We start from the raw sequence: 26,915 nt of genomic DNA, 5'->3' as shown, positions 1-26,915 counted from the left end.
AGGTTAAAACTGTCTATATTTATCTTAAAAGACCACAGAAGAAGAGTACTTGTACTTTTCTTTTTTATACATAGGAAGAATGTGGCTTAGAGGAGTCAGAGGCAGGGTCTGCCACTTCTGTAATACCATGCTCTGAATTTTCAGATGCTCTTTGGAAATTTATGAAAAACCTCAACACTAGCAAAACATACATGGGGGAAATTCTCAGTTTAGTAGACTTTATTACAACCAAGGTAAAAGCACATGCTTTATTCTTACAGTAAGAGGGCACTGCATCCTTTAACGGAGTATGACAAGGACAAAAGAAGCCCAAGACAAGAAGGCAGATGAAGTCCTACAAGACGGCATAAGAACTTTGATGTATACAAAAGTAAAAATGGGTGTTTGGCCTAGGAATTATTCTTACTTCTTTTAAAACCAGTGAGGACTTCTTGTGATGCAGCAGAAGACAGAGGTAAAATATGAAAATAAAGCGCTCTGGAGCCTACAGAAGGGAGCCTACAGAAGTCTATGTATATATGGAGTCTGAAGGGAATGACAGGAAACTCCTACTGCACATCGTACTGAAATAATTAGGAGAGAAGAGTGTTTGAATAACACTCACACTTGCTCTTTGGCAACAAGACTTAGGGCGTTCTTGGCACTTTGGGCTATTTAGGACTACTGATGCACTGATTGCAGGAGCTGCCCACAGAAAACAGCATGTGGTCTTCTAAACAAAATCAGCACTTTCCCAATTTTTCCAAATGCAGCTTCCACTTCTAATGGGCTTGCAATCTCTCACAACCACATACACGGCTGTATTTCTGGTCAACCCGCAATCACACCGTTAAGTCCTGAATGTCCCCATCTCACAGCAAATTTTTCAAGCATGATTTCAAGATTATTTCTGCAAATTGCAGGATCAAAAAAGTCCCAGAATTACATTGCCATTTAAAACATTAGTATGCAGAAGCGCAGCAAAAACTCCCATCCTCTCACATCCCATGTGTTTCTCAGCTACAGCTCCCAGTGAATTACATGAAAGACATAAAGAAGAGAAGGGAGGACAATCATGAGAGGCAACTTCATTATAACCTGAAGGAATACCCTCTCTCATCAAAATACCCTTTCTCTTTCACACCTCCTTAGGCTTGCCATCAGATGTTTGTAACAAAAATGTAAGTAACATAAGCTTGCAAAATGCTTATGTATAAAAATGAATTCTCAGTCTGAAATCCAGCCCTCTTTCTCAGCTCTAAATGAACTGTTACATCATACATAAAAGAGGGATCACTGAAGAGAGTAATATTTCTGTGGAGTGTACAACCTCTTTTCAAAGAGAAATGGCACCGTCATGTTAAACAGCATCACTCTCTATATCCTTGCTTCTCAGAAACTGGGAAGTTAACAGCATCTGAAGGAGTCATTTAGCAGCAGATGCGTTATTATCTATCTAGCCAGCAGACAGAAGCGTTTTATATAGGAAGTTATTTGCTCTAATTATTAATCATCCATTTCCAGTTTCTACATTCAACCTAGGGAAAGTGAGAGTCAATACAGCTGCTGTACAGGGCTAGCCAGTATTCTTGGGACACCCATTCTAAGTAGTATCAAGTTCAAAAATAGCAAGTGATACTTCAATGCAGATGGTTTGTTCCATTTGCAATTGGAAGCAGCAGGTGAGGATAATGAGGAGCTGGAACTACAGTGTACGCTTGATGGCAAAAACTGAATGCTTGCCAGTATTAAGAGCAATATGACAAATTAAAATAAGATTCACTTATTGGCTAAAATAATGTCATTTTGATGACTCAAAGACGCTCATGTAAACATGCTCTTCCTCATTTACTTCCTCAGTAACAACAGCTAGGAATATCTCATGACCCCACAACCTGGCATCAGACTATTAATTCATATTAAGCTCAGGCTTCCCATAACTTCCATGAAGCCCACTTGGAATTGTAAAAATGAAAAACCTGAAGTTGTGCAAGGTAGACTAAAATCAATAGCAACTGGCAGAAAACACCTCTAAACACTCTCCTCTGTACCTGCAGTTGCGCAGGATCCCATACACCACACTCAACTCTCATACCTGATCTTTTATAAAATCTTTTACTTGATGCTATTCTAATTGGTCTACAGTAGTCCATGAACACGGATGATGAAAGCCTAACAAGTACTTTTTCAGTCTCAAAGACCAAATGGCAGAACTTAGCTGGAATCTGAGATTTCACAAAACTGTCAGGAACAACAACATCAAATATGTTACATTTGTTTATTACCAGAATTCCTTCAATAATGGCTGAATGAAAAAGCCATTTCAACTGCTTCAACTTAGAACTATCTGTTCAAAACAGGTGCTTCTACTTACATTACGATTTTCATATTGGTCTACAGTAATGCACAGAATTCCTCTTATATGTAACAAAATAGAATATTGGTTTCCAAGACATTATTCAGGGCCCAGTTTTGTGAAACTGAGTTTGTTACACTAAATTTCTAGACTTTCTCGGGAAATAACAGTGCAAAATGTTCGTAAGATGATTTATGGAAGAATAAAACCATTATTAATTAGTTCTATAGCTAATCAAGGAAAATGGCACTAAGTCCATAGCCAAGAAGCCAAATTAATTCAAAACCTAAAGAGAAGTTTAAAAACCCCCACATTCCTAACAGTGCTGACTATTAAAAGCTATTATTTTTTTATTATTATAAATAGCTATTATAAAAGCTATTATTTTCTTAAAGTTAACGCTTTCTTAAGATACAGTAATCCATTGGAAACACAGATTCCTATCCCCATTTTTTTATATGAATATGTCCATTAATGGTATCAAATTGAAATAGAAGGATGATTATTGCAGTAATACCCCTAAACCTTACAGTTTGTATCTTATGCCAAGTTTATCAGCAGCTTAGCTCCAGGAACCACTACTAATACAACTACACAGAGAGTACGCATGCCTTAAAATATATTTTCCATTTTTATAAAATTGAACCTAAAAAGGAATCAAGCTACCACACACAATTTGTAGGTTGTTGTGTATTTACTAACAGTAATGCATTTATACACTTTTATACCATTTATGTGGTAGACAAAATGATTTCTTCCATTGTCTGAAACACACGTGACGAAGCATCGGTGGAAATTTCAATCACAGACTATTTTCTTGAATTTCAGAACTAGCAATTTAGATAAATACAAATGAAAGGGCAAAAGTATTTGGCTGGTGGAGAAAATGAAACAACATCCTGTCTACACAAATATTCTCAGCAGCAAACACTTGGACCACAATGTTTAACGGATGCAGAGTGAGTGAGAAAAAAAACAACTCATTTTCCTATAATACTTCAAAGCTTTTGATCTTTTTATTATTATAAATGCAGTCATGGGCCTGCTGACATCTCTGCTAGGTTTACAGGCTTCTTGTATACCCTGTATGGCTGAGAATATAGGCAAAACTCAGCCAAAGACACAGAGAAGAGATCACATCCTCTAAATCCAGAGAGCACTTAAGATCAGAAAAATAAAGCTTTAAGGTTCCAGATTAAAATTATGTGGTATTTTCTCCCTGCTGTTTCACATGTAAAATCCAACATTTTTACCATAAGCACTCTGAAACCTTCAAAACATTTGCAGAAGACATCTGTGTTGCTCATATATTCATCTGTTGCAGTTGTATTTTTTTCCTAAGACACTGCTCATATTTTGAGTTCAAAAGCAAAAGAGTAGATCCTTGGTTTCTAGTCTCACCTAAAGCACAGCGTTCCTACTTTGGCCCACAGATTCAGCAATGACTTCAAAAAACACAGTGAAGCTTCCGTCCCTTTACACATACCTATGTCGATGATAGCTCTCAAATAGAAGGTATGGGAAGGCAGTGTGTTCAACTAAGTGAAATAAAGGCCAAAGCACGGGACCTTCTTGAGTCTCTTCCTTGCCCTGAAATTGAATTACTTAATGATGGTGAAGACTTCACAGAGGTGTACCCCAGTTTCTAAAGCTGTAAAATGGGAATAACCAGCTAACCTACTGGCTATATAGCCAGGATACATACATATTTGTACATGTTTTGAAGGTACTCAGATTAAATTAAACCTATAAAAAGCAGCTTCCTTTATTATTTATATTTTAATATATTCATATTTTACTTTGATTTCAAAGTAGACACTAACTTTCTCATTAGAAATCTCGACATCTACCTAATGATAATGCCATGAATAATGCTACTTAGGTAACAGTTTTAAACTCAAAGCATTTTATCTAAGACAATATTGTTGTATTCATTTTATAGGCATGGAAACTGAGTGACAGTAAGAGATGTGTTGCTCCCATTCAGCAGGCAGAAGTTGTGTCTGGTCAGTGTCCCAGCTACAACAACTATTGGCCCAAGAAAAATAATTGAAACATTGGGGCTTTTAGTGCTCATTAATTTTTGTTTATTTCTCAAGAACCTTGTGAGACAGCCTACGTGTCCTTCACCATGTTCAGGTGCCAGTACGGCAAAACAAGTAGGAACTCGGAGCACACAGTTAGGTGACTAAAGATCACTCATTTAAGCTTGTACTAGTCACCTTGTGCTTCCTTCATACTCAGTGGAGGAAAAAAGGGTTATTTTGGAGGCATGATTTAGTTCACTCTAAAATAAATCCCTAATGCAGGCTGAATGGAGGTGCTTGTTTCTTTTCACTGATTCTAAAGGAAACACAGGGTGATGAGCCCAGACTTGCACACGTAGCTCTCAAACGCTTTAAGTTACAAGAGTGGTCCTTGCAAACTCATAGGACAAAGGGAAAAAACAGTTTTTAAACGGCTACTGATTTCTAGCCCATATACATGTAGCTACTTTTTCCTCCAACTTCATACTTTCGTATGTTATTTGGGTGAAAGCTTTCCAGTCAGGTGTTCAATTAACCAGCTGCCCTCCTAGCTGCTTACTTTATTTATTATCAGCCAAAGTGACAAAAAAATTTGTCAGTCATATCAGAGCTGCATCTGCCCCCAACAGGCCTAGATTTGCAAGGCGTTTGTTTTCCATGCGCTTTGCACACCCCGCATACCTGTCACCATTCCACAGTGCAGCAGCCGAGATCAGCTACAGCCTCTTACCTGCACTGAGGGATGCTCAGCAGCACTGCTGGCAGAGTGACCACAATTCAGTCTTGTCAATTGTCTGACAAAAGTCACCATTAATTCATTTTCAGATCTTGCTGACAAATACATCTTTTCACTCAAGTTTTACTAAATGCTGAGAACAAACAGAAAAGGGTTTTTATCTTATGGAATGTCACATTTGTTGAGGGGTTCAGCATCTTAAATTTTGTACAATACTTAGAATAGAATATTTCCTTTTTATTCTGTTTTCCTCAAGTCCTGTGTTTCATTACATAAAGGCATTATTACAAGTACATAAGCATTCATTTAAAAGAAACCCAAAACCCAACATTAATTTTAGAATTTGCATGTAGTTCAAAACGTGCCATTCCTAGGAACAGACTTGCTCTATTTCTAATCCATATTGCTTCGATAACAACGTCATTTTCTATTATAATACTTCCCCGGTGTTGACAGAGGAAAGAAAGAAAAGAGCAGCCACGTGTCATATTTGTGTGGCACTACGCCAGCTACATCTCAGGAGATCTAAATCCAATTCTCAATTTACCACACATAATCACTAAGGAAGACAATTCAGATGTCCTTCACCCAGCCCTCACACTTACACATGCAAAACAAAACAAACACAGAAAGGGTTGCAGCGAAAAAAGCCAAGATTTGCTTCTGTACTGAAACGTGTCCCTTTCATGGGAAGGACCAGGGAATAGAGCACTTGATGCTCTAGGAGGTTAAGCGCCTCAGCTTTACTATAACCAATTAAAAGCAAATAGCCATAAAAGTGCAGATACTACTGTAGGGTAATAAACCAGACTTTATCAGTGACAGTGGTGCACATTACAAACTTCAAACTCATTCCTTGCTCTAATCCATCAGAAACTTCCTGGCTTTAACAGGCTATAAACAGCAGAGGCTTTGAAGTCCAAGGATTAGGATCACTAATAGACAGACTGAACGAGAGACTGGCTGAAGAGCCAAGTGGAATGCCCTGCGTGGATCTGGAATAAAACAAGTTAATTTAATCAAACTGACCTCTCTCTAGCCATAGGCCAAGAGATTACAATGATTATAACAGTAATAAAGGGACATGGGACACTAGAAACAAATAGTTATTTGCTTCAGTGCAATGCTTAGGCTAATGTAAGGGCAAAACTGCCTTGCTTTCAACTGTGCTCTCAAATACACAATTTTAAGCTCTACAGGCAAAGGATTTTTTGTTTTGTTTTGAAACTAGTTTATGACTTACTGGTAATTGAAGCAGGAAAAAATTAAGCAGACTTTAATTTTCAAGAATTTCTGAATGCAAGATTATTAGAGTGATTTAGCAAAAAAGATCATTCTAATGATTTATTTGCTCTCAGACTCACTCAAGGGAAATAAGGAAACAATCCATTTGTGTCAAATCCACCCGCATTCAGTGCTCCCATAACTGAATATAACACTAAGTATTTTTGCTTTTAGAAAAAAAAACTTCTTACTGTAAAAATTCCAGTTATCATCAATTTATATGTAACATTTCTCACTCTAAAGGACTGCAAAATATTTAACAAACTACTAAACTTGAGGTGTTTAGCACAGCAGTATTACAAAACACTTTTTAAAGCAAACAATGAAGCTACTCTGCTTTAAGCTGGAGCAAGTTGCCAAAATGGCAAATGAGTCAAGTGAATGGTAGCAATAGCTTGGCTCTGAGAAGCTTTTAGAAGATGGTAAACCAAGACAAGTGGTCAAGGATCAATTTTTACATTGTCTCTCGCTGCTGTGCAGAATAGCTACCTTGGAAGAAGGGAAAAGAGCAGCGGCTGAAGCCTCTGCAAAGAGAATTGCAAAGCAAGGAGTCCTAACAACACGCATCATTTGCTGAAGAAGACAGAAGAATCCACAAGGTTCTGTATCACGAATTATAGCGGTTTTTTGAACATACATTCCTAGAAGGCAACATTTTTTCTCCCACAAAATCACCACTTTTTCAGATAAGAATGACAGATTCATATGTACACAGCATATAGGAAACAAACTCATTTACAGCTACTATGTCTACAATATTTAATCAAGAATGAGAAGAGGAGGCTTTAATTGCCCAAAACAATGCTCAGGATTTTAGTATTAGTTTTTGGAACTTGGAAGCAGCTCATCCTAGGAAGCAATGAGCATGGAAACAAAATGAGCAGTGCTGGAGCCACTGTCTGGCACTGCAGAGGATTACCACAGGCCAAGCCTAGCTACCTTCCTTTACGTGGGGCAATGCCATCACCATTTACTCCATGGTGATTCTGTAAAGGAATTCACCAATGCCAGGACCTATGATTCCAGCTGAGGACCTGGGAGAAGAGTAAGAGCAGCATGGTCTTGTGAGGCAGACAGCCCGGATCTAGGAAAAAAGGGAGCCAGTGGGAGACAGAGCAGCCACGGCACATGTAGTGGCGTTACATGGAAGGAGACAGAGAAACATGGGATTAGGATCTTGGGTTTGGAAACACAGGCAGTAAGCTGTGAGGACTGGGCAGCCTGAGACTGAGGTCCTAGCATGAGGGGATACTCTACAGCAGCATGCCAGGCCAGCAGATACCCATGCCAGCAAAGCACACCTCAGATATTCAAAATTAAACAAATTAATTCAGAGCTTTACAGCACTCAGTTTACGCTGGAGTTATTAATATACTTTTGAAACCAAATCGTCTTCCAAAAATCTACACGCTTAAATAATCTGGGAAAAGGTCTGTGAATGTGCCCTCATTTTACAATAACCATGAATTAAAAAAATTTAAAATATCATGTAGACTTCACCAGATTTATTCATAAAGACTAAAAAGGTGACACAGTATCATATGTGCTGGAAACAGAAACATTTAAACAAAGGCACGTATGTCTCATCTTCTTAGGATAGCTGTAGCATTTTCACAAGATATTCTGGTGGTGTGGGAACTGCCTTCAGACACCCAAATTGTCCCAAGTTTTCCTTTCATAAATCAAACTATTAACCTATTTTATACCTCCAAGCATTCAAACAATTTTGCTGCTTTGAACCGCATTTGCCCTAGAAAACAGCCTAGCAGAAGTAGTATTCACTATGATGTGACACTGTCTACAGAGAAATAAAACCAAGCATTGACAAATCAAAGATGGGTGTCTCCTTACCACTCCCCGAAATAAAGTTAAGGACAGAAATGGTTCTATAACTATTGCATCTGTTACCTTTGATTCAGAAGATTCAAAAGCACAACCACTGGTATGCTTTTTTCTTTGGATCTACTTTGGCTTTTCTCATTTCACTCTCAAAAACATTGCCACAAAAAAAAAATATCCAAATTTATTATTTTGAAAGTAACCATGAAATAATTTTTGAAGACATATTAATGAAGTAGAAGAGAGGCCATTCAGTAACAGGTACAAGTAGGCACGCTACCCCCAGTTTTCACCTGCCACGGGGTCTTACCTTCTGGTGGATTCTTATTCTGGTTGTTCCAGACAACTAACAATTTAGATAGACTAGGCACTTTAGACACCTCCGTGATGACTCGGAACAGGCTCTCCACCCGGTCATAGGTCAGAACTATGGCTGTGAAACCTTGGGACTGAGGTGGGATCAGCGGAAGGAAGAGCGGGTTGCTCACACTGCTCCATTTCTGTGAAGGAAAACAAGAGAACAGGAAAACAATTTAATTAACATGAATTATCACAGTAGGGATTAATTATTACAGTAGGGAGTAATTCACGTAGGCAGGACCTAACCATCGGATTTGGAATTTGCTCAGATCAGGCAGGTTGACTTTCCAATTCTGGCAAAAGTGGACTTCAGCCATTTCTCAAAACTTTTATTCCAATCTCTTTCTTAATTCAGTTTTCATTTTTGCCTAGCTGTAACATTGCAAACAAGAGGGGTTTTACATCAAAAATAAAGTGGAAGAGGCAGATAGATCTGTAGAAAACAAAAACCACAGTGAATTTTGAAGCCAGCTAGCATGACTCGTGTCTTATTTACTAATCATTATTTCAAGACATTTATATTTATAGTCAGGACTCAATAAACAAAGATAAACCTAATCAGCACTACAATTTCAGAAGTGAGAGAGAGTTAACAACAACAAAACCAAAGCAACAAAAACATAAACCTGGCATAAAATGTGTACTCAAGCAAAAAAGGCAAAAGCAGGCACTAAGGAATAATGTACTAGCTTTCACAAAACTGTGTTTGTTCAATGGTGAAAAAACCCACCTATTTCATTTAAAAAAAAAAAAGGCATGAGATGCAAAGATGAATTTCAGAGAGTTAACTACCCCTCGTGAATTTTAACTAGGGCATCCCTTTTAAGACTTTAAAGGTCTTACTTCAATACAAACTTCAATACAATGCCAGCATAAGGAAGTCAGCTCAGCTGGCAAAAGACGAGACAGACAACTAAATTCTCACTGAATGTGCCAACCTCCTTCGGAGCCGACAACGTGGGGGAGGAAGCAGTGAAGGGACCATTTGACAGGAATGAAAGCGCCGGCATTTCAGTCTCAACTTTTCCATTCCAGCTGACGTTCCAAGCAGGGGTTGGACAGAGAAGCAAAGGGAAAAACAAGACCTTTTGGGATGAGGTGAAAAGGGGAGTTGGGAAAGCAGAAACTGAGTGGTGCTGTTTTGCAGGAAAGTCTTGAATCCTAGCCTGTAAAAACTATGAACACTCATAAGAGGTTAGTAACTGCCAGCAGTTTACAAAAATACTGTGAGAATCTCCAGCTAAACTCATACCATAAGCCTGCTTGTATCAGGAGGAAAGCAAGTTTGACAGACTCAAAGTTATCAGCTCATATTTGCAGGAAATAAAAGTTTGCAATTTTCTGTTTCCTTATTTAGTCTTTGTGTTACTTTATACATCCAACAATTACCATCCTCATGTTTAGTGGTTAGACACCTCTAGAATAACTTCAAGGATGAGAAGAATAGAGAGCCTATTTACTAAAAGAGATCATAACATTTTGACCATTTTGGCAAAGAGGAAAAAAAATATGATCTGAATATGATTTCCTTCTCTGAACCCATCAACACTGAAGGGGGGATAAATATGTGAGGTGAAAAAGAGAAAGTTAAGCCCAGCATTGGCACACAGTTTAATCCAGAATGGTCTAAGGGTATGTTCCAGGCAAGGATCTGTTAGCGGGACACCCTTTCGCAAACTTCCTAAAATAGCTGGCAAGAAGGACTAGTCTTCAGCTACGCGTACTTTATCAAGTCTGGTACAAGTAGCATTCAGCATAAACTGTTTGTGAGGTTCCTAATGGAAAGCATGAAATTCTAGTTTTTACCCAAGAGGAGTAATAGGATAATGTAGAAATAACATCATAATGTGGAACTTCGGTTCATAAAAGGGACATGGCTACTTGTGACAGCAGAGGACTACACTCAGTAATTCAGAAAATATATATCCATTACAGATCTGTGCAGAAACAAATCTGCTTTCAGACTATTACCTTTTCTAAAATTAAAGCTTTTATACAAACTTTTGCTAATTTTACTAGAAGACTGGTGGCAGATGGGGACAGCCCTCTGATTTTCCCCCAGCTTCAATAATTCCTACAGCAAATCACAATCTAAATGTTACCAGAGCATAATCCATCTCATTAAAGCTTTACAGACTTGTTTCCACACAACCCCCACCCCGAGACTGCTATTACCTAAACGACCCTTGTAATGTTGAGCAGCTTCTTAAAACAACTTTCAGAAACCTCCTTTCATTAGTACTTGAACCAGAGGTTTAACACCATACTCAGCAGAGTGCCAAGAAAATCTTACGCTTCTGCCCTACAAGAAGAAATAACAGGTAATGTACGGACAATGCTGTATTTACTGCTTATGGGTGAGCATTGCCACCCAAATCAATGGCTCCCACTTGAAGTTTATCTAGCAACTTTTTCTCTGTGGACACAGAGTCTCCTAACAAATTACTTGCTGTAATATCCTTGAAAAATGATTATTCCTTTTCTACCATCTAAGACTATTTTAAGTACTTACAGAAAAAAATATTAATGCACATGTGCAAGCACGTGCACACATGTCTGAAAAATTAGGATGCTTTCTCTTAAAAACTTGAGGTTTAGGTACATTACTTAAATTCCAACTTTTACTACTTTTTCTGAAAGGCATGAAAATTCTCCCCTGCTGATTATAACATAGGAAAAATAAGGCAACTTTTGAGGTGTTTTTGCTCCTGCATCTACGAAAGGATGATGGAAGGAGGGAAAAGCCTGTAGACACACACTAATGGATGGGAGAACCAAGCCTCTCATTTGAGAAAAACATTTCAAAAAGGCAATTAAGCATCTCTCAAGTGCCATTAAGAGCCAACCCCCTGCTGCCTGCCTGAAGAGTGTGTCTACAGTCTGAGACCTATTGACCCCACTTTCTGCAGGAAATCAGGCAAATTCAAGCCTCCATGATTTGCTAAAGTCTTCCAGATTTCTGCTTGGGAAAAGCAAACCATGCAGGCAATTAATTCAACAGCAACCTAATTAAATCTCCATTATGGCAACAAAGCATGAAATGGATAATGACATAGGGATGGGTTCTCCCAGTCACTGCTCAAGAAACCGAGTGGTGAAGGAACATTTGCTCCAGTCCCATCTTTATTAACATTCTTGACAGAAATTCACAGGAACTTTCACTCTCAGAGAGAAGGGCAACAGCAACATCGGACTGATCATCCATCACCGTTCTTTGACAATGGGCTGACACTCACCTATGGATAAGACAACCCTTCACTCTTGCCCTCCCAGCTAATATCATTAGAGGAGCCAGGAGAATTGCTTTAAGATTAATAGGTTATTTGCTGTGAATCGTTTTTATGGGCAAAAAAAGTATCAAGTTCAAATGCCAGTTTTCTAAGAGTAATCTCATGTCACTTAAGTTTCACAGTCTCAGTTGTCCGACAACTCTTTGCAGTTCACATGAAAAGCCAAAGTAGTGGGGCCTGAATGGCAGTGAGAACTTAAGAATGGGCTGAAGCTGAGGAGAGAGGGGAATTCAGGAATGGGTACAGGGAAGGATTAAGACTGCTGCAGCTGTCCTGTGCATGCTTTCCACAAGTGGGCATGTGTAATAATGCATTAGAAATAAGGCACCTTCCTTTACTATAGATATATTAAATATTGCTCACCCTCTTGGTCATTAAAAACAACCTGATTCTATTTTAGGAAAAGCTAATACATTAAGGACAAGGTATCAAGGGATTTCCATTCTCATTATGTGGGAAGCTCAAGGTTGGACTCAATGTGGAGTCTTCAAGTTCAAGTTAGCAGAGGAGTTTTAAACAGACTGTTCTTAGCAGGATACAGGAGTGAGATAGGTAGGAGCTTCAGGACATTAAAGAACACAACTGGACCGAGAACTGGCCAATCTTTATAAATGCTACAGAGCCTCAAATGTATTGGCAATATACCAGACATAACTAAGACAGGGTTCTACCCCAAAATTTCTTATTTGGGTGTACCACTGAGAGAGACTTGAAAAAAGACACAGCAGACACATCACAAACTGCATCACAGAACGGTCTCTAGGAAGACAAGGCTGTGTGAGATGTCCCATATTTTAGAGGAGAGTCAAGTACTTCCCAGCTATCATTTAGTGGGAAAACTCAGCAACAACACTTCAGAAGAATAAAATTTCACTGCTCCCATGAACAAGACAGTGGGTTTTCCTCCCTGTATATTTTAAACAACTGGACTCAGTGGTTGTTGTAACCAATATATTAGTGAAATGACACAGTTTGAACAACAACTCACTGTCTTTTAAAAGCGCACAGGTAAGGACAACAGCATGTTGAACTTAAACAGTAGCTACGCAGTCCTATACATCTGAGCAAAGCAGGGATATATATCCCCTGCTTCTGCGGGTAAGGCTTTTTCAGCTGGGTTGTTCTGAATATCAATCTAACCCAATGTGGTTTCAATTATGAATTACCAGACCAAAAAAAGCCTTGATTTATTCTATTTTGCTCCAATTATTCATGATAAGTTTCTATCGAATACTTTGAGAAAGTATTTCATCATGTTTCCCATCCTCAAGTGGTCATAGGGCAAAGCCAAAGGAATTAACCCTCTCTGCTTCTCCAGAGCCAACCACAGCGCTTACACTCTGCAGAATCACAAGCCAAGCTGCAGTGGCCACCGTTTCATGTTTTGATGAAGATTATAAACCCCCCTCAAAAACATTTTAGCCACAAGACGCACAGGAGTTTCTACCTATTCCTTCTGGAGTGATGAAATCTGATACTGTCATGAATCATGAATTTTGATTGCCAAAATACATTGTGTAACTATAACGCTAAGTTATTCAGCATGGGGTTTTTTGCTTACCTGCTTAAATCTAATCAGCTGCCTGAGCCCTTCTGACAGAATCTATTGGCTGAACACGTTCTTTGATATCAAAACTCAGCTTCAGCCTCTTGTCTTCAACTCCTTAATTTCAATAATGTGTCAAAGAAATATTTCCAGTGAGGAAAATTATCAAGAACTGAGTTCATATTTACACTTGCCATAATACTTATCCTTTTTGGAATCCTTCCATCAATTTTATTGCCATTCTTTTGTAAGAATAAGAATATTATAGCGTTATAACCTTAATAAGAGTATTCAAACAATTTGAAAGAGAACCAGGAAAAGGATTTGTGTTTTTCTTTTTTTCCCTGGTGTAAGTCAACGTAGCAGCTCCTGACGCCCAAAAAACGGGGTATGACATAATCTAAATTGGGAAAATGGAACTTAACATACCTTTCATGCTCCCAAAGTTAGAAAAGACAGGGAGTACTGAAAAGATGACTTGTGCAATCCAAAGCAAAGTCCCTTTTTTTTTTTTTAACGTTAATGACTCTTATTGCATAAAATAAAGCTGCACAGTCATGAAGACCCAGGGGGCACCAGGCAGTGCAATAAACTAGGTAAGAACAACAACGAGACCCTCACCTTTGGACAGAAAAATCGTACAGTTTCTTTGGGTGTGTCTCAAAACCAGCTTTGCTAAAGTTAAAAACATGTCTCTCACTTGTATGTTTATGTGTCTACTTCTAAGCTAAAGACAAGGCAAAAAGCTCTTACAGAAAATAAAACCCGAGAGTATTAAATGGTTAGGTCTAGTTTTAAGAATTAGAATGTCATTCAAGTGAAAGATATGATATCCACTTTCCGATTCTGTCAACCAAATCCAAAAATTTGTTGTTCATGCCTCAAAGGATATAATTAAGAATGGAAACAAACCTACACACTAGATACTAGCCACACAACATAGGATAACTGTGAGGTTATCTATCACAGTGTAAGAAAAGAATCCTAATCTCTGGGCAGGTATGTTATATGTTAAATCATGTTTCACACACACAATACTATCAATATTTACCAATATACATGGTATACTCAACTTGGCCATAACACCAACACTGCAAAAACATATAGATAAACTGAAATTTATTTAGTATAAGAAAGAATATCTATCTGCTAACATGGTAAATAAAGCAAAATTTCACCCCACTGATTCCAACAATCACACAAGGTAGCAGGAAATACAGCAGGAAGAGAAACTAATATTGTTCAATGGAAAAAATACCAGATGTGCATTGCCCAAAAAAGTGCTAGTTTGTTCTCATTTACAGGTAAATGAAAAAGCATATGTTAGTATTCGCTAAATGCTTTGAAGATAAGGAATGGTACTATGATGGCAGTAGAGCTGTAACAGTGGCATCATCTGGAGACTGAGGGCTGTAAAATACTAGCCAAAGAACTTAGAAATAGTTTAATTATTTAAAAAGCGTCAAGTGCCTGGTAATTGGCAGAAGCCCACAAAGTATTCTGTAAATGAACATCCTACTTAGGCTTTGCTAAATTAATAGCACTTTTTGCACTACGTTAATTTGGCTATTTTAGTTTAAACCAAACTATGATGCTGTTTTCTGCCTCACTGGGGAAATGAAATCTGGTATGTTTATTGTTCAACATAGTGATATTCTCAAGTGATTATTAAACTATGGTCTGTATCATCCTAGGTCAAAGCTCAAAAGCAGCCCCTGAGAAAAAAAAACTCTAATGTTTTATAGGTCTACGTTATAAAAATGCTTGAAAGAATTCCAACAAAAGCAACTAAAGAAATCTGGGAAAACCCTGTCTTACTCATTGTTCAGAAATCCATATATGTTAGCAAGGTATGAGGCAAAGTAAGAGGAGAATTTAAATAATCTACAAAGAAGCACAAGTGAGAAAATAATTTAGCTCTATTAGAGCATAACAAAATACTTAACTGAAGATAACGGATTACATCTCAAACCCAGGTCATTAGTTCTAGTCCAGCCCAAACCGGTAACCATCAGAATGCACGCTGTAAGAAGTGGTCATTTTCTGGCTTACTTGAAGGTAACTGATTGTTCCTGCCTAATGGATAATGGCTGGGCCAAGAAATACAAAAGGCATTAAACTCCCATGCTTGCAGCAAAAGACTGAGACATAAAGGACTCGTGTGGCCCAGGAATGAATTTCAGGCCCCCAAAACACCATTTGCCCCTCTTCATTAAAAGGAGGAAATAGCTTGTAGTGCATTTTTATTGAAAGTACTACTCCATAACATATTAGCATGTTATATGCTACTAATCTTCCACTTCCTCAACAGGATAGTGGACAAGTAGGAAAATAATCCACTTTATAACCTATTTTTTTTCTTCAGAACAGGCCAACACTTGTCAGTCAACCCATACAAACACATAAAACTCTTGGATTGCTTCCTCAATGTAATATACTAAGTATGGAATTAACTGTGTATGCATTTATTTTCTGTGTACGTTATACTCCCTCCTGCTGGAAAAACACCCTCCTGCCCTGCTGCCGTATCCACACTGTGGTGAAGATACTCAAGCAACAGTCTCACTAATATTTTGAGCCAATATAAGCCAAACTAATGCCAAAAAAGCTGCCTTCCAGCCACCCAGTCCCTCCCTCACCCCCCCACCCCCTTTTTTTTTTTTTTTCTTTTGCTGGCTGAGTTTTACATCATGAAAATTATTTCAGTTAAGTCACCACAAGTGAATGAGAAAATTCAAAAAGAAGGTAGCAAATAGAGAGAGAAATCGTTGTCCAACTGTAGAAGGGAGAAGGACTGCCTCTTTTGGCAACAGTACCTGCTTGTAACGCTTTAAAGCGTTTGGGAAACTGCAGACTCAACACAAGGTGGGCTGGTGTTTTCTTTATGTTGAGATGAGAAATATATGGGGAATGGGAATGAAGCTTATATATATATGCAGATCTAGCCACGAGCATGCCTCACTGATTTTAAATGCGTGCATATCACTTTCATGCTGACTGTCCAAGATAACAGCCATCCCCTCAGATACAGAAACAGAAGAGCACTGCATTTAGTCCTTACTGACCTCAACACCACATGGAACAACAAGCAGAGCTAGAGAAACTGGAAGCCAAGCCAGCCGAGTCTGAAGGCAGAATACACGTGGCAAGTTCTGGAAGCCAGTAATCACCCAGTTACTCATACATTTCACTGTGGTATTAATGTTATCTCGCAGGTGCTTCATTTTAACAGTTACCAATACCATGGCCCTGGGGCGAACCCAAAATATTTTTCTTTAAATGCTTAAGTCTTGGAGTTTATTTAGAGAAGAATATGGCAATTTTCTCGTAAACGAGGAAGACATTCAAGTCATCTTTAGTTATTTTGTCTTCTTATCAGAGTTAGGGTATACAGTTGCCATCTTCCGCTACCTCAAATGTACATATGTACCTGCTTTCCAACTATGTTGCTTCATCCAGGCTTACTAGAAGTAGAAATTGTAACAGTGCTATGAGTGGACATTAGGCACGAGCTTAGACGAGAAACAGCCTCAAGTGGATCATTATTCCCCTGACAAGCAGACACCAACTGTGGAATTATGACTAGCACAATTATTTTTTATAAAATTACAATAACTATTATTAAATTTATTTACTTATTAAATTTACTAGCAGATACTGTATATATCATCACCTTCTAAGTTGTCTGAAGTTAGAAATTAGCTGACTCCTGAAAAATATGCTCCCCTATAGACCGCAACCGTAATATGCTTTCACCTCAAGAAGATAAAATATATTCAAGAAAAAAAAAAAAGGTATCTCAAAGAAATTGGGGAAGGCTCCAGTTATTTGCTTTGAATGAAAGAACAAAGGTCAAAACCAAACAGTATTAGCTGGCTTGGAAAAAAAAAAAAAAAAGGAAGAAAAAAAAGAGCCTTGTGGAGGGCAATGTTCATACATGCTCAGAGTAGCTATCAAAATTCCCAGTTAAAGATATCACAGGATTGTGTACTGCTGTTCTACAAATTTAACTGCTCTTGAACAATTCCTGATCTGAATTCTATTTTCTTTAACTGACCCTCTGAGAAAGGGTCACAAGCACTCTATGGAGCTTACACAGCCCATAAAGGAATTTTTAATGACATTGCTGTTTCATATTGAAGCAAGAAATGAATTCATGCACATATTAAGCAATTTTCATAGACTAGGATAAACATCAAATTCTTTCAACTGAGACATAAAACCACCAAGGAACTGACCATTCGTGGCATGAGAGCGGCACGATATGAGGTGTTAACTCCAACATCCTGGACAGATTCCAGCCTGTCTAATTGCAGTCAGCCTTCTAAATTTTCTTGGCAATTGCACATCGATACAATATTCCTGCCTACTCCTTGTATTGCCCTAGCACGGTGGTGTTGTTACTTGTTCCCCCCAGTTTCAGAGTTCTGTTCTGTATGTTGCCATGCCTGTGGTCATAAACCTACTGCTTAAGAACCTCTAGGTTGAAGGACTAATACAAATACTTCTTCCAAGTAGACATACATAGATGAAAAAAAACACAAGAAGAGCCTGCTTGTGCTGAGAGGAAGATTAGCTTCCCAGAAATGGATAGGTTTCCAGTATAGGTGAGAACCCAGGAGATGTTTTTGTGTCCTCTTTTGAATACTGAGTAATCCTAAAGCCATTTTCTTCATTTTACTAGGTGTTTCAAGTTGCTTGTTTTGCTAGCATAATCTAAAGGTGTTAAGATGTTCTGATCCCCTTCTTGCAGAGTATGTACTTACTTCTTGTGCAGCTTAATTTCTTCTTTAAATATTGACAAGTGCCATGTTTTCTCTCTAGGCAATGACAAGAGTAGATTACTAATGCCTTTTGCTAAGCAGTGGAAAAATCATTTTCAGAAACCCAGCAATGAGCTTTTAACTCTTTGTCAGCAACCCACTCTATCAGCCTGAAGAGCTTGAAGTAAAACACACTGAAGTAAAACTCCTGAGTGCTCCTATGAAGAGAAACTCTCTCTAAACCTTCATAAAGTGAGACAGTTAACAAGTTTGGTTTTATTAGTAAAACAAAACTATTTTTTATATTTTGACACAGAGAAAATTAACTGATTATGGGTGAAAATCATCCGCAGGCTTTTATATAGTAAAAAAATCAGAACCAGCTGCTTGGTGCAGAAGGTTAATTAATACTCCAGTTTTCTTCTTAACAGAGGTGGGTTCAACCGGTGAAACTTTTTTTTTCTTAAAGAAAAAAATACCACAGCAAAACTTTGATCATCAGTTTCTGTATAAGAGAAATTATGTAGAAATAACATGGAGAAAATTGTAGGCATAGGAATAATTAGCTATTTCATCAGAATTACATGAAAGAGCCTTGCAGATTGTTTAAGATCTTCAGTATTTCCACCAACTATTTCCACTGCAGTTATTCATTTTTAAGAGCACTAAACTCATGCTAAATTAAACAGAAATAAAGAAGTATGTGTGAATGCATGCATGAAAAATAAATAAATATATAAACAAGCAAGCAATTTAGCGCATGCAATTCAAAAGTTAAAAGTTCGCATTTCACTGCCAGGAAATAAAATGAACTGCTAGTTATTTTGCCAGTTGTCATAAAAATATATTAGCTTCATCTGTGCAAGCTACCAACACAACACATACACACACATATACACAAAATTATTACCAAGTTTCATAGCACATACCTTTTATACAAGAAAAAAAACAAACCCACAATTTGTTTTCTGAATCAATCAAACGAATTTACTTACCACAGCTGGAGGATCATTCCATTCTTCATAAGAAATCGCAGCATATGGGTAAATTCTATCATTGATTATCTGAAGAGTAGCAAGAGCAATTGCTTTCATCGACCGAAAATATGCTTCCCAAAACCACCTTGCCTGTAAAGAGAATAAAGTTCATTTTCACATTGCATAGATCCAGTGCTTAATATTCAAGTGTGATTTGCCATGCACAATCTGTTCCATGCAGCCTACAAGTCAGGTGGAAATTAAATTAGGAGGCATGTTTATTGTAGCTAGGAAATCTCCATAGAGCCTGAAGGCTTCAAACTCAACGCCACCCCCCCAAAAAAACAGGATTTACAGTCAATAAAAAGAAGCAGCAGCATTACTTTGCAAGTAATTAAACATAATGAGAATACTTGAAGGAATCAGTTACTTTCACACGTTTATCATATGTTTTCCTCTTGAAAAAAGTCAAAAGCAGTTTGACTATAGAACAGAAGAAACTGCTCAGTTTTTCCAAGGCAGAAAAATCCATAGTGCAGCTAAATAGCCAAATAAAAGCACACAGCCTAAAAGGTGGAACTTAAAAGTCACCTTTTAACATCAATATTAGAGACAGCTGATCAGCTAGAGAACTTCAGTCCTCATTAACCCTAGTCTTCCAAAAACCAAATACTGTTTACACAAGTAAATAATTAAGATTTTTACATAAAAGTACATGCCCATGCCTGTTTGTTACAATCGTTAACCTAGGCTAATTTACAACATGGGCAGTGTAAAACCGCTGAAATGAAACATGTGATTTTCTTATACACAAACACACTGAATTTCACAGATGAGTTGTTTTCAATCTGAGGTGCTGTATGGCAAATTTTAATCTTGTCCCACTTTCTATGTAAGACAGAAATGCTGGAAGTAAAGCAGCGTTTGGGGAATGAAAATGCTGACTTATCTGATTCTCTGTTAGACACATAAACATACTTTTTACGTGCCTAGAACCATCAAATGATCTGGCAGGACCCCATCCAACCCACAAGGAAACACGCTTTGCCAATAAATGTAGTTCAAGTGTTTTGGCCCAAGAGATGTGAATTTTTTCAACCTAATTTTTCTTCAGGAAACTCCAGCACCTTAAAGTGTCCAGAAGGTAATTTAATTTGCAGTCTCCCTGTGGTTCAGTATCAACTATATGAGCATGCGTTTGCATCTAGGTTGTAGAACAATTAAAACAAAAGACATTTTTTCAATAATTGGAAGCTTAAGGAGCTTTCAGAGCCAGAACACAACAACTGAAGACAACATATGAATTTGGGCAAGTGCTATTTTACTCTTGCTATAGGTTCCTTAAATAGCTCTACAGACGGGCTGGTTTTAATCACATGCTATGAGAATATTTAATAATATTATTTAGAATATTAAGCTACTGAAGGAATACCAAGCTTTTGGAGGTACAGACTTTAAGGTGAACCAAAAATAACTCTCATTTAGCTGTTGTTAAGTTGCCAGCGTGTCTCACTCTGCAGGTCATTACTTTTTTATAGAAGACAGAGAGCGATTCCTACATGTACACTTTGTGCTGGAGCATTCCTAGGCTAAATGACAGCAAACAGAGTTTACCAGTAGGGAAAATGCAAATCTACAAGCAAACTTGCACATATTCATGCATATACGACCCTGTACTTTACCATAAGTGTAAGCTGCAGGATTCCGAACTAAAGACCTACTGCTGAAACACTGGCCCTAAAACTCTATTCTGTGGGTAGTTTGTAAAACAGGTTCTTCAGAATAGTTCTGTTAAATATTTAAGATGAAAAAAAATCCATGCTACTATTAAGAAAGTGAACTAGGAAACAGACAAGTGCTCTCTGGGGCACTACTTTTATTGTGAGAAAACATTAACAACCATAAGCCTTACTACTTCAGAGTATTTCAAAATTTTATTAAGGAGACTGATGAGTATGTCCAAAAATTACACTTCTCTGGAGCCTGTCGCCCAGAGAGTGCAAAGCAATTTCACTCTAGAACGGAATCACTTCCCTCTCTTTATTTCCCTCCCTGGTAGGACTTCACAGATGGGTAACAGGCTGATTACTAAGAACATAGAACAAAATGCATATGACGTCCAACTGAAAAAGCAGAAAAGTTACATAAACAGGTAAGAATAAATAACGTCTGCCTTCCTAAAATACCAAAAAGGCATTAAATAAAGCAAACACCACATGCTAAGCAAAGACTTAAGTATTCCTTTCCCTCTGCCCCATTTCTTAAGAAAAACGTATTATCCAGAACTCAGCAGCAATTGGTTTAAAAAGAAAACCAGAAGTAGATTAAGAATTAAAATTGACCAGAACAATGAACCTCTCTACTAAAATATCCTAAATGAACAAAAGTAACAACACAGATTTCAAATTTCATTTTCACATCAGACAACAGCTTAGAACCACCACTATAAGCAGCACTACGTAGAGAGAAATTATTGTATGTAGCCTTTTAACCTTATAAAGCAGTAAAGTAGCTATTAATTGTGTAAAATACACACAAGACTGTGTATTTCATTTTTATTAAGCGACAGCATTCCTACTGTTCTAACTCTATGATTGTTTATTAATACTGTAATATCTATGACTATCTAGCTTTTTGACAATCAAAGCTGTTTTTCCTCCTTCGGCAAAACTAGGATGGATCTGATCTAGTTTCTCTTTGCTGAAAGAATGTTTGCAATGTCAGGCAAGACTACACCTTTACACCAAAAGCAAAACTGGAAAAGAGGGCAGAGGGAATGTACTTTTTACACACTAATATTTATGTAATTAATTTTTTGTAAAGCGCTAGAAAATGTTCCCACAGTTGGCTGTAATTTTTTGGAGTTGTATTTCTTTAAGGCAGAACTCAAAACCTTCTAAGGGGATTCGAAGTCTCCAAACAGATGTTTCAGGGTCTCATTACTTCCTCCCCACCTTGTTTGCTTTTATAAAGCAGAACTGATTAACATGGCTTGCTAGTGTCTGCTCTCAGCATGCGAAGTTACTGAACATTTCAGGAAAGTTTTCTATTGGGAAGATGTATGTCAATCCCATTTGAAATATATTTTCTGCTCTACCTGCTGTGGTTGAAAAGCTTATGTTGGAATGTAACAAATACCTAGGGGGGATAAAAATCCCATGAACGTGTTTTGGGATACAGGGGAGAAAAACAACAGCAACAACAAAACAAACAAAAAAAAAAAGAGAGAGAGAAATCTGTTCCTCACTCCTACGCCAACTTTCTTATAATCTATAATCATAGATTTTGTCTTCCACATAGCATCAATTATACGTAGTCTACAACTATGATATGGTCAGCCTACCATTCTTTTCAACTTGAACCAAAATTAACTTCTAGTACTCTACGAGTCTGCTTGATGAGGTTTGAGAATTTTCTAAGGAAACACGCTATGTGGACCACAGACTTGTAAAGAAAGCTAACCTTGTATACACCTAAATATTGCTTAGGTCATGGGCAATCTAAATTGTAAATAGAGATCAAACGTGTACTTTGTGCAACTGCCAAAACGACACAGATGAACGCATGTTAACTTATGGGATCTTGTTTTGGAGGTATAGCTTACCAGGAATTGTAAACAGGTACTTAAGAAAAACAGCTTGTCTTGCCCTACTAAATTTCTAGATAAATAGAAAATCTAGCGTAGATCCAAGAGGAAAGACAGAAAAGCATTACTTTCTATAATAGTTTTACCAAGGTGTGGAAGAGTGAAATTTAGGGTACTGAATGACTTGCCTGAGAATGAGAAATACATTATATTACTGGATTACCCACTGGGTTGGAAGTGACTAGAATCTTTTATAATACAATAGATTCCCCATGAAATTAATTCACCTGAATTCAATTTCGGCAGAAAATTTTACAAAGCCAAGACAGCTTCACCATGGAAGCCAAAGACTGAAGGAATGAATTGGAATCCAAACTCTCCCCTCTCTCCAAGCGGTGGGCTCTGCAGACCAAGGTCACACACATGGGCATGTCAGTAAGTATTTATAAGTTGTTTCCCTTCCTTCCTCTCCACCCCACTTTCAACTGCTGCATCCTCATTGAATCGGCCATGAAAACCCACCACATTCTGTAAAGGCTAAAATTGCTTAATACAATGTAGAGATATTAATTTATCTCTACAAATACATATGCACACTTTGAGGAACACTAGCAATCTCTCTAAAACAGAAGAAAAAGTTTAGAAACTTTGTATAGTTTTATTCCTCAAAACTATAGATGGTATGGGAAATTTTGTGTTCCTTCAACCAAGTAAGCAAGCATCCAAACCAAAATTTCAATTCCACTTGTTTTCAGTTCCAGGATTTTGTTCACGTGGACTATAAAAATACTGAACTGATAATATTCAGCACATACTGGTACAGGCAAGAGCTTGGGACGGAAGCATTTGCAGTTATTTTTATGGGAGACAACAGGCAGCAGCATGCAGCAATAGGGTAGCCTACTCACAGAAAGTAACATTTATTTAGGTAAGGTGTTATTTTCCTTAGAAATAAACACACTTGGGGGCCTAGCATCTCTTTATAAGCTCTTTACAAGCCAGCATAGCATCAGGTTACAAAGTCCATTCATATAATGTTTATAAGTTCTAGTGTTTATGCCACTAATGGTGCTCCAGTGAAGACTGCAAGACAGATCAATGTAAATCTTTTGATTAGTTTGTGAAAAGAAAAACACTGGGCATGAGGCAAGGAAAGGAATATCTGTAACATTTAGATCAAGCAGAAAAACAGACCATGAAAGGAGCTTTCTAGCCTCCTGCCTTTTCACAGCCCATGGTTTGGTGGGAATTGGTAAAGTTAGCAAAAGGGGGAAAACCAAGATTCGCAAAAGAGCAGTAAAAGTTAACTGCCCATAAACCACCACTTCTCTCAGCTTTTAGGTCAGGCACCACGATGTTGTAAGATTTCAGCCCACTGCAGGAGTTCAGTGTTTGCAAAATGCCTTGAAAAGGTTTACAATGCCTTGCAATATAACTATTTTCACACTGGCTGGGGTGACTCAAATGCTTTCCCTTCTTGATGGCTCTTGGTGTTCCTGGTTTTTACTCCCTGACCAGCTGGGTTAGGGAAGTCTGGCCGAAGAAAAGAGCACGGCCTAGCTGCTGCAGCAGCACTGGCCTGGAAGCTTGGTCATCTTACTTTTAATGCTCATTCTGTTACTTATGTACGGACAAATGCTTGACATTCATTTGCTTTCTTGCTGCTACATCACCTCGCAGTAGCATGTGTAACGTTCACCTCGCAGAGATGTTGTGAGACTTAACCATTTCAGACCTTTCAAATTTTGGGGTGGATAGAAGAACAAAGAAAATATTTAACTTTATGCTCTCTAATTATTTGTAAAACGAAACCTTAAACTAATAAAACTAATATTTAGCTAACCAATGCTACTGAAGCAACTGACTGTGGTCAGTTTGCTAAAACGTGTACCTTCAGCAGAGATATAAAAGATATTACAAGAAATACCTACAGCTCTGCAGTGTATTTATATCTCCGGGCACGGAAGTTCATCCACTAAGACCTTCAGGCTCTTAAGTTACATGTGATACTGCAGTATAATGAAATGTTTTTTAAGTTAACTGAGACCTAACAAGTTATTGCCCATTAAGCATGGTACTATAATTGGTCACAGGCAACCCCCCCGCCATAACCTCTTTCCATTTTGCAGTAGGATTAGATAGGCTACTGAGGTTCAAGATAAACAAAATTCTTATATATTTGCCCCATACTAAAGATGCAAATGAGGAGAGCTGATGATATACAATAATCAGATAGCAAACGAGCTCTCAAGCTCCCTCTTCCCCCCACAAGGTAAAATGGGACTGAAGAGAGAGGAACAAGCATTTTGTAAAAAGTTTCCCAAGACAAATTTTGGGTTTAGACTGAGGACCCTACAACCCCAAATTCCTACATTTTTCTGCCTATGAATTGTAATCTTCCCCCTCTTTCTGGACTGCCTTACTGTTTCTACATCTGCTTCCTTATTCCAACAACTTCCTTGCTGATCACACGTTATCACTTTTAGTATGCAGTTCTTCAGCAAAGATAATACCAGCTGGGCCAGCTAAAACCAGTGCCATCTTTGCATCTTTACACAGGCTTAAGAGAAGCCCTCAGAAAACTTTATACAATGGAGAATTAGACAGTAATTTGTTGTTGCTAGAAAGTGGTAAGAATTTGGGTTAAAAAAAGTGCTTATTTGGTTTAGGACTCTTAGCAATATCACACAATCAAGTTCAATGCACCTAAAGCTGGCTGGCTCAATCTTCTCTCTGTAATCAGTGGGGGAAAAAATAGAGTCATTCAGAGCAGGAGAGGACAGAGTTAGTGGCCAGCTGTGGGCCATAATCCTTCTTCACCTTAAAGTCGTATGTTCAAAAATGGTCTGAGGGCCCTCTCGTTTTCCCAGAGAGGTACAAAGATTTGAAATGAGAACAAACAAGAATGTAGGACATATTTTAAAGAAAGAATTCATATGTTTCAGGCTATGTAAAAACATAAGAGCCATGCTTTGAAAAGTTGTCTCACTTTTGGGGTGCCAGTACAATTACCTAAAAAGGGAGGTAACAGCAATTATAGACAGACATTTTGTGGTGCTGGTTTTTATTGCAATTCAGTCTCAAAAAATATCTCTTCAAAAGTAAAGCAGAAGGTGGATTTAATCACCTGGCTCAATATATTCTCCACTGTAGTAATTTCAGCCATGAAACAAGCGTGTTTGCCTACTTCAGATACAATGGAGAGTGAAAACTAAATCTTTCCACTATACAATTTTTTTTTTTTTTTTTCCTTTTTGAAGCTGCCGATTCATAAGGGGACAGAGGTCAGAGTTCAAAATGCTAGTCCCACTCTTCAGACACCAGCCGCTTGGGAGTAACTCACTTCTGCTGGCTCTCAGTTTTACTGCTGTATACTACTTGACAAATGCTGACTCATAAGAGGTAAGGATAAAGGAAAATGTTAGTGCAAGCTCAGATATTAATCTTAGGCTTCTTGCACTGCCAGTCTTCCTCAGATTCTCCTCTTTTGGTGCTTTGAAAAGAATCAGTTATATCAATTATAGTAATCCATATGTACACCACCACATACTATGCATATATGAGAATGGTTTTTTGAAACATATTTGTTAAAGTTAACATTTTGAGTCTTGCTTCCATACTTTCAGATAACTTGTGGGGGTTTTGGTTTTGTATTTGTTTGGGGTGGGGTTTTTGTTTTTGGTTTGTTTTGTGGGGTTTTTTTTTTGTTTGTTTTAAAGTTTTCACCTTCTGTTATGAACAAGACCTTGTTCTGCTTAAAATCTGGCTCAAATATATGGCACAGAAGCAGCTATTTTTAACAGAATAGTTCTCATTCTCTCTCATTAAATGGTAACATTTTATATGGTTTTGAAATCCTGCAATATCTTGACCCCCTAAAATACAGATTTCCACTATTTCTTGTCCTAGTGATAGTAACGTAGTTCTAAAAATAACAACACAAGATGAATAGATAAAAATACCACTTCGCACTGGTGTTCTCTCCTCCCTCCATACACTTCTGCACCTCAAACTTGCCTCTTTGATTAATGAGTATGTCAGCTTCACAACTCTGTTGCGGAAGGCAACATTGCACCAGCCAGGAAACCTGACTTACTGCCCTGCCACCCTACAAATCCACTGCCAAAATACATTTCAGTTATGGAGCCAACAAGTAGATACCAGCACTATGC

At 37.9% G+C, this 26,915-nt stretch overlaps 1 protein-coding gene across 1 annotated transcript in view; it reads right to left on the bottom strand.

Moving 5' to 3' along the window:
• The window catches only part of EXT2 (exostosin glycosyltransferase 2), a 77,507-nt gene that overhangs the window by 22,265 nt on the left and 28,327 nt on the right, over positions 1 to 26,915 (bottom strand). The window contains exons 8-9 of the mRNA XM_074584326.1: positions 19,176 to 19,307; positions 8,532 to 8,721 (exon numbers count right to left, since the gene is read on the bottom strand). Coding sequence (XP_074440427.1) covers positions 8,532 to 8,721; positions 19,176 to 19,307 — 322 coding nt within the window. The remainder of the gene's footprint in view (positions 1 to 8,531; positions 8,722 to 19,175; positions 19,308 to 26,915) is intronic.

This window comes from Larus michahellis, chromosome 4 (assembly GCF_964199755.1).
Source record: "Larus michahellis chromosome 4, bLarMic1.1, whole genome shotgun sequence".
NCBI lineage: Eukaryota > Metazoa > Chordata > Aves > Charadriiformes > Laridae > Larus > Larus michahellis.
Note: the sequence above shows the minus strand (reverse complement) of the source record. Positions and strands in the feature narration are given on the sequence as shown.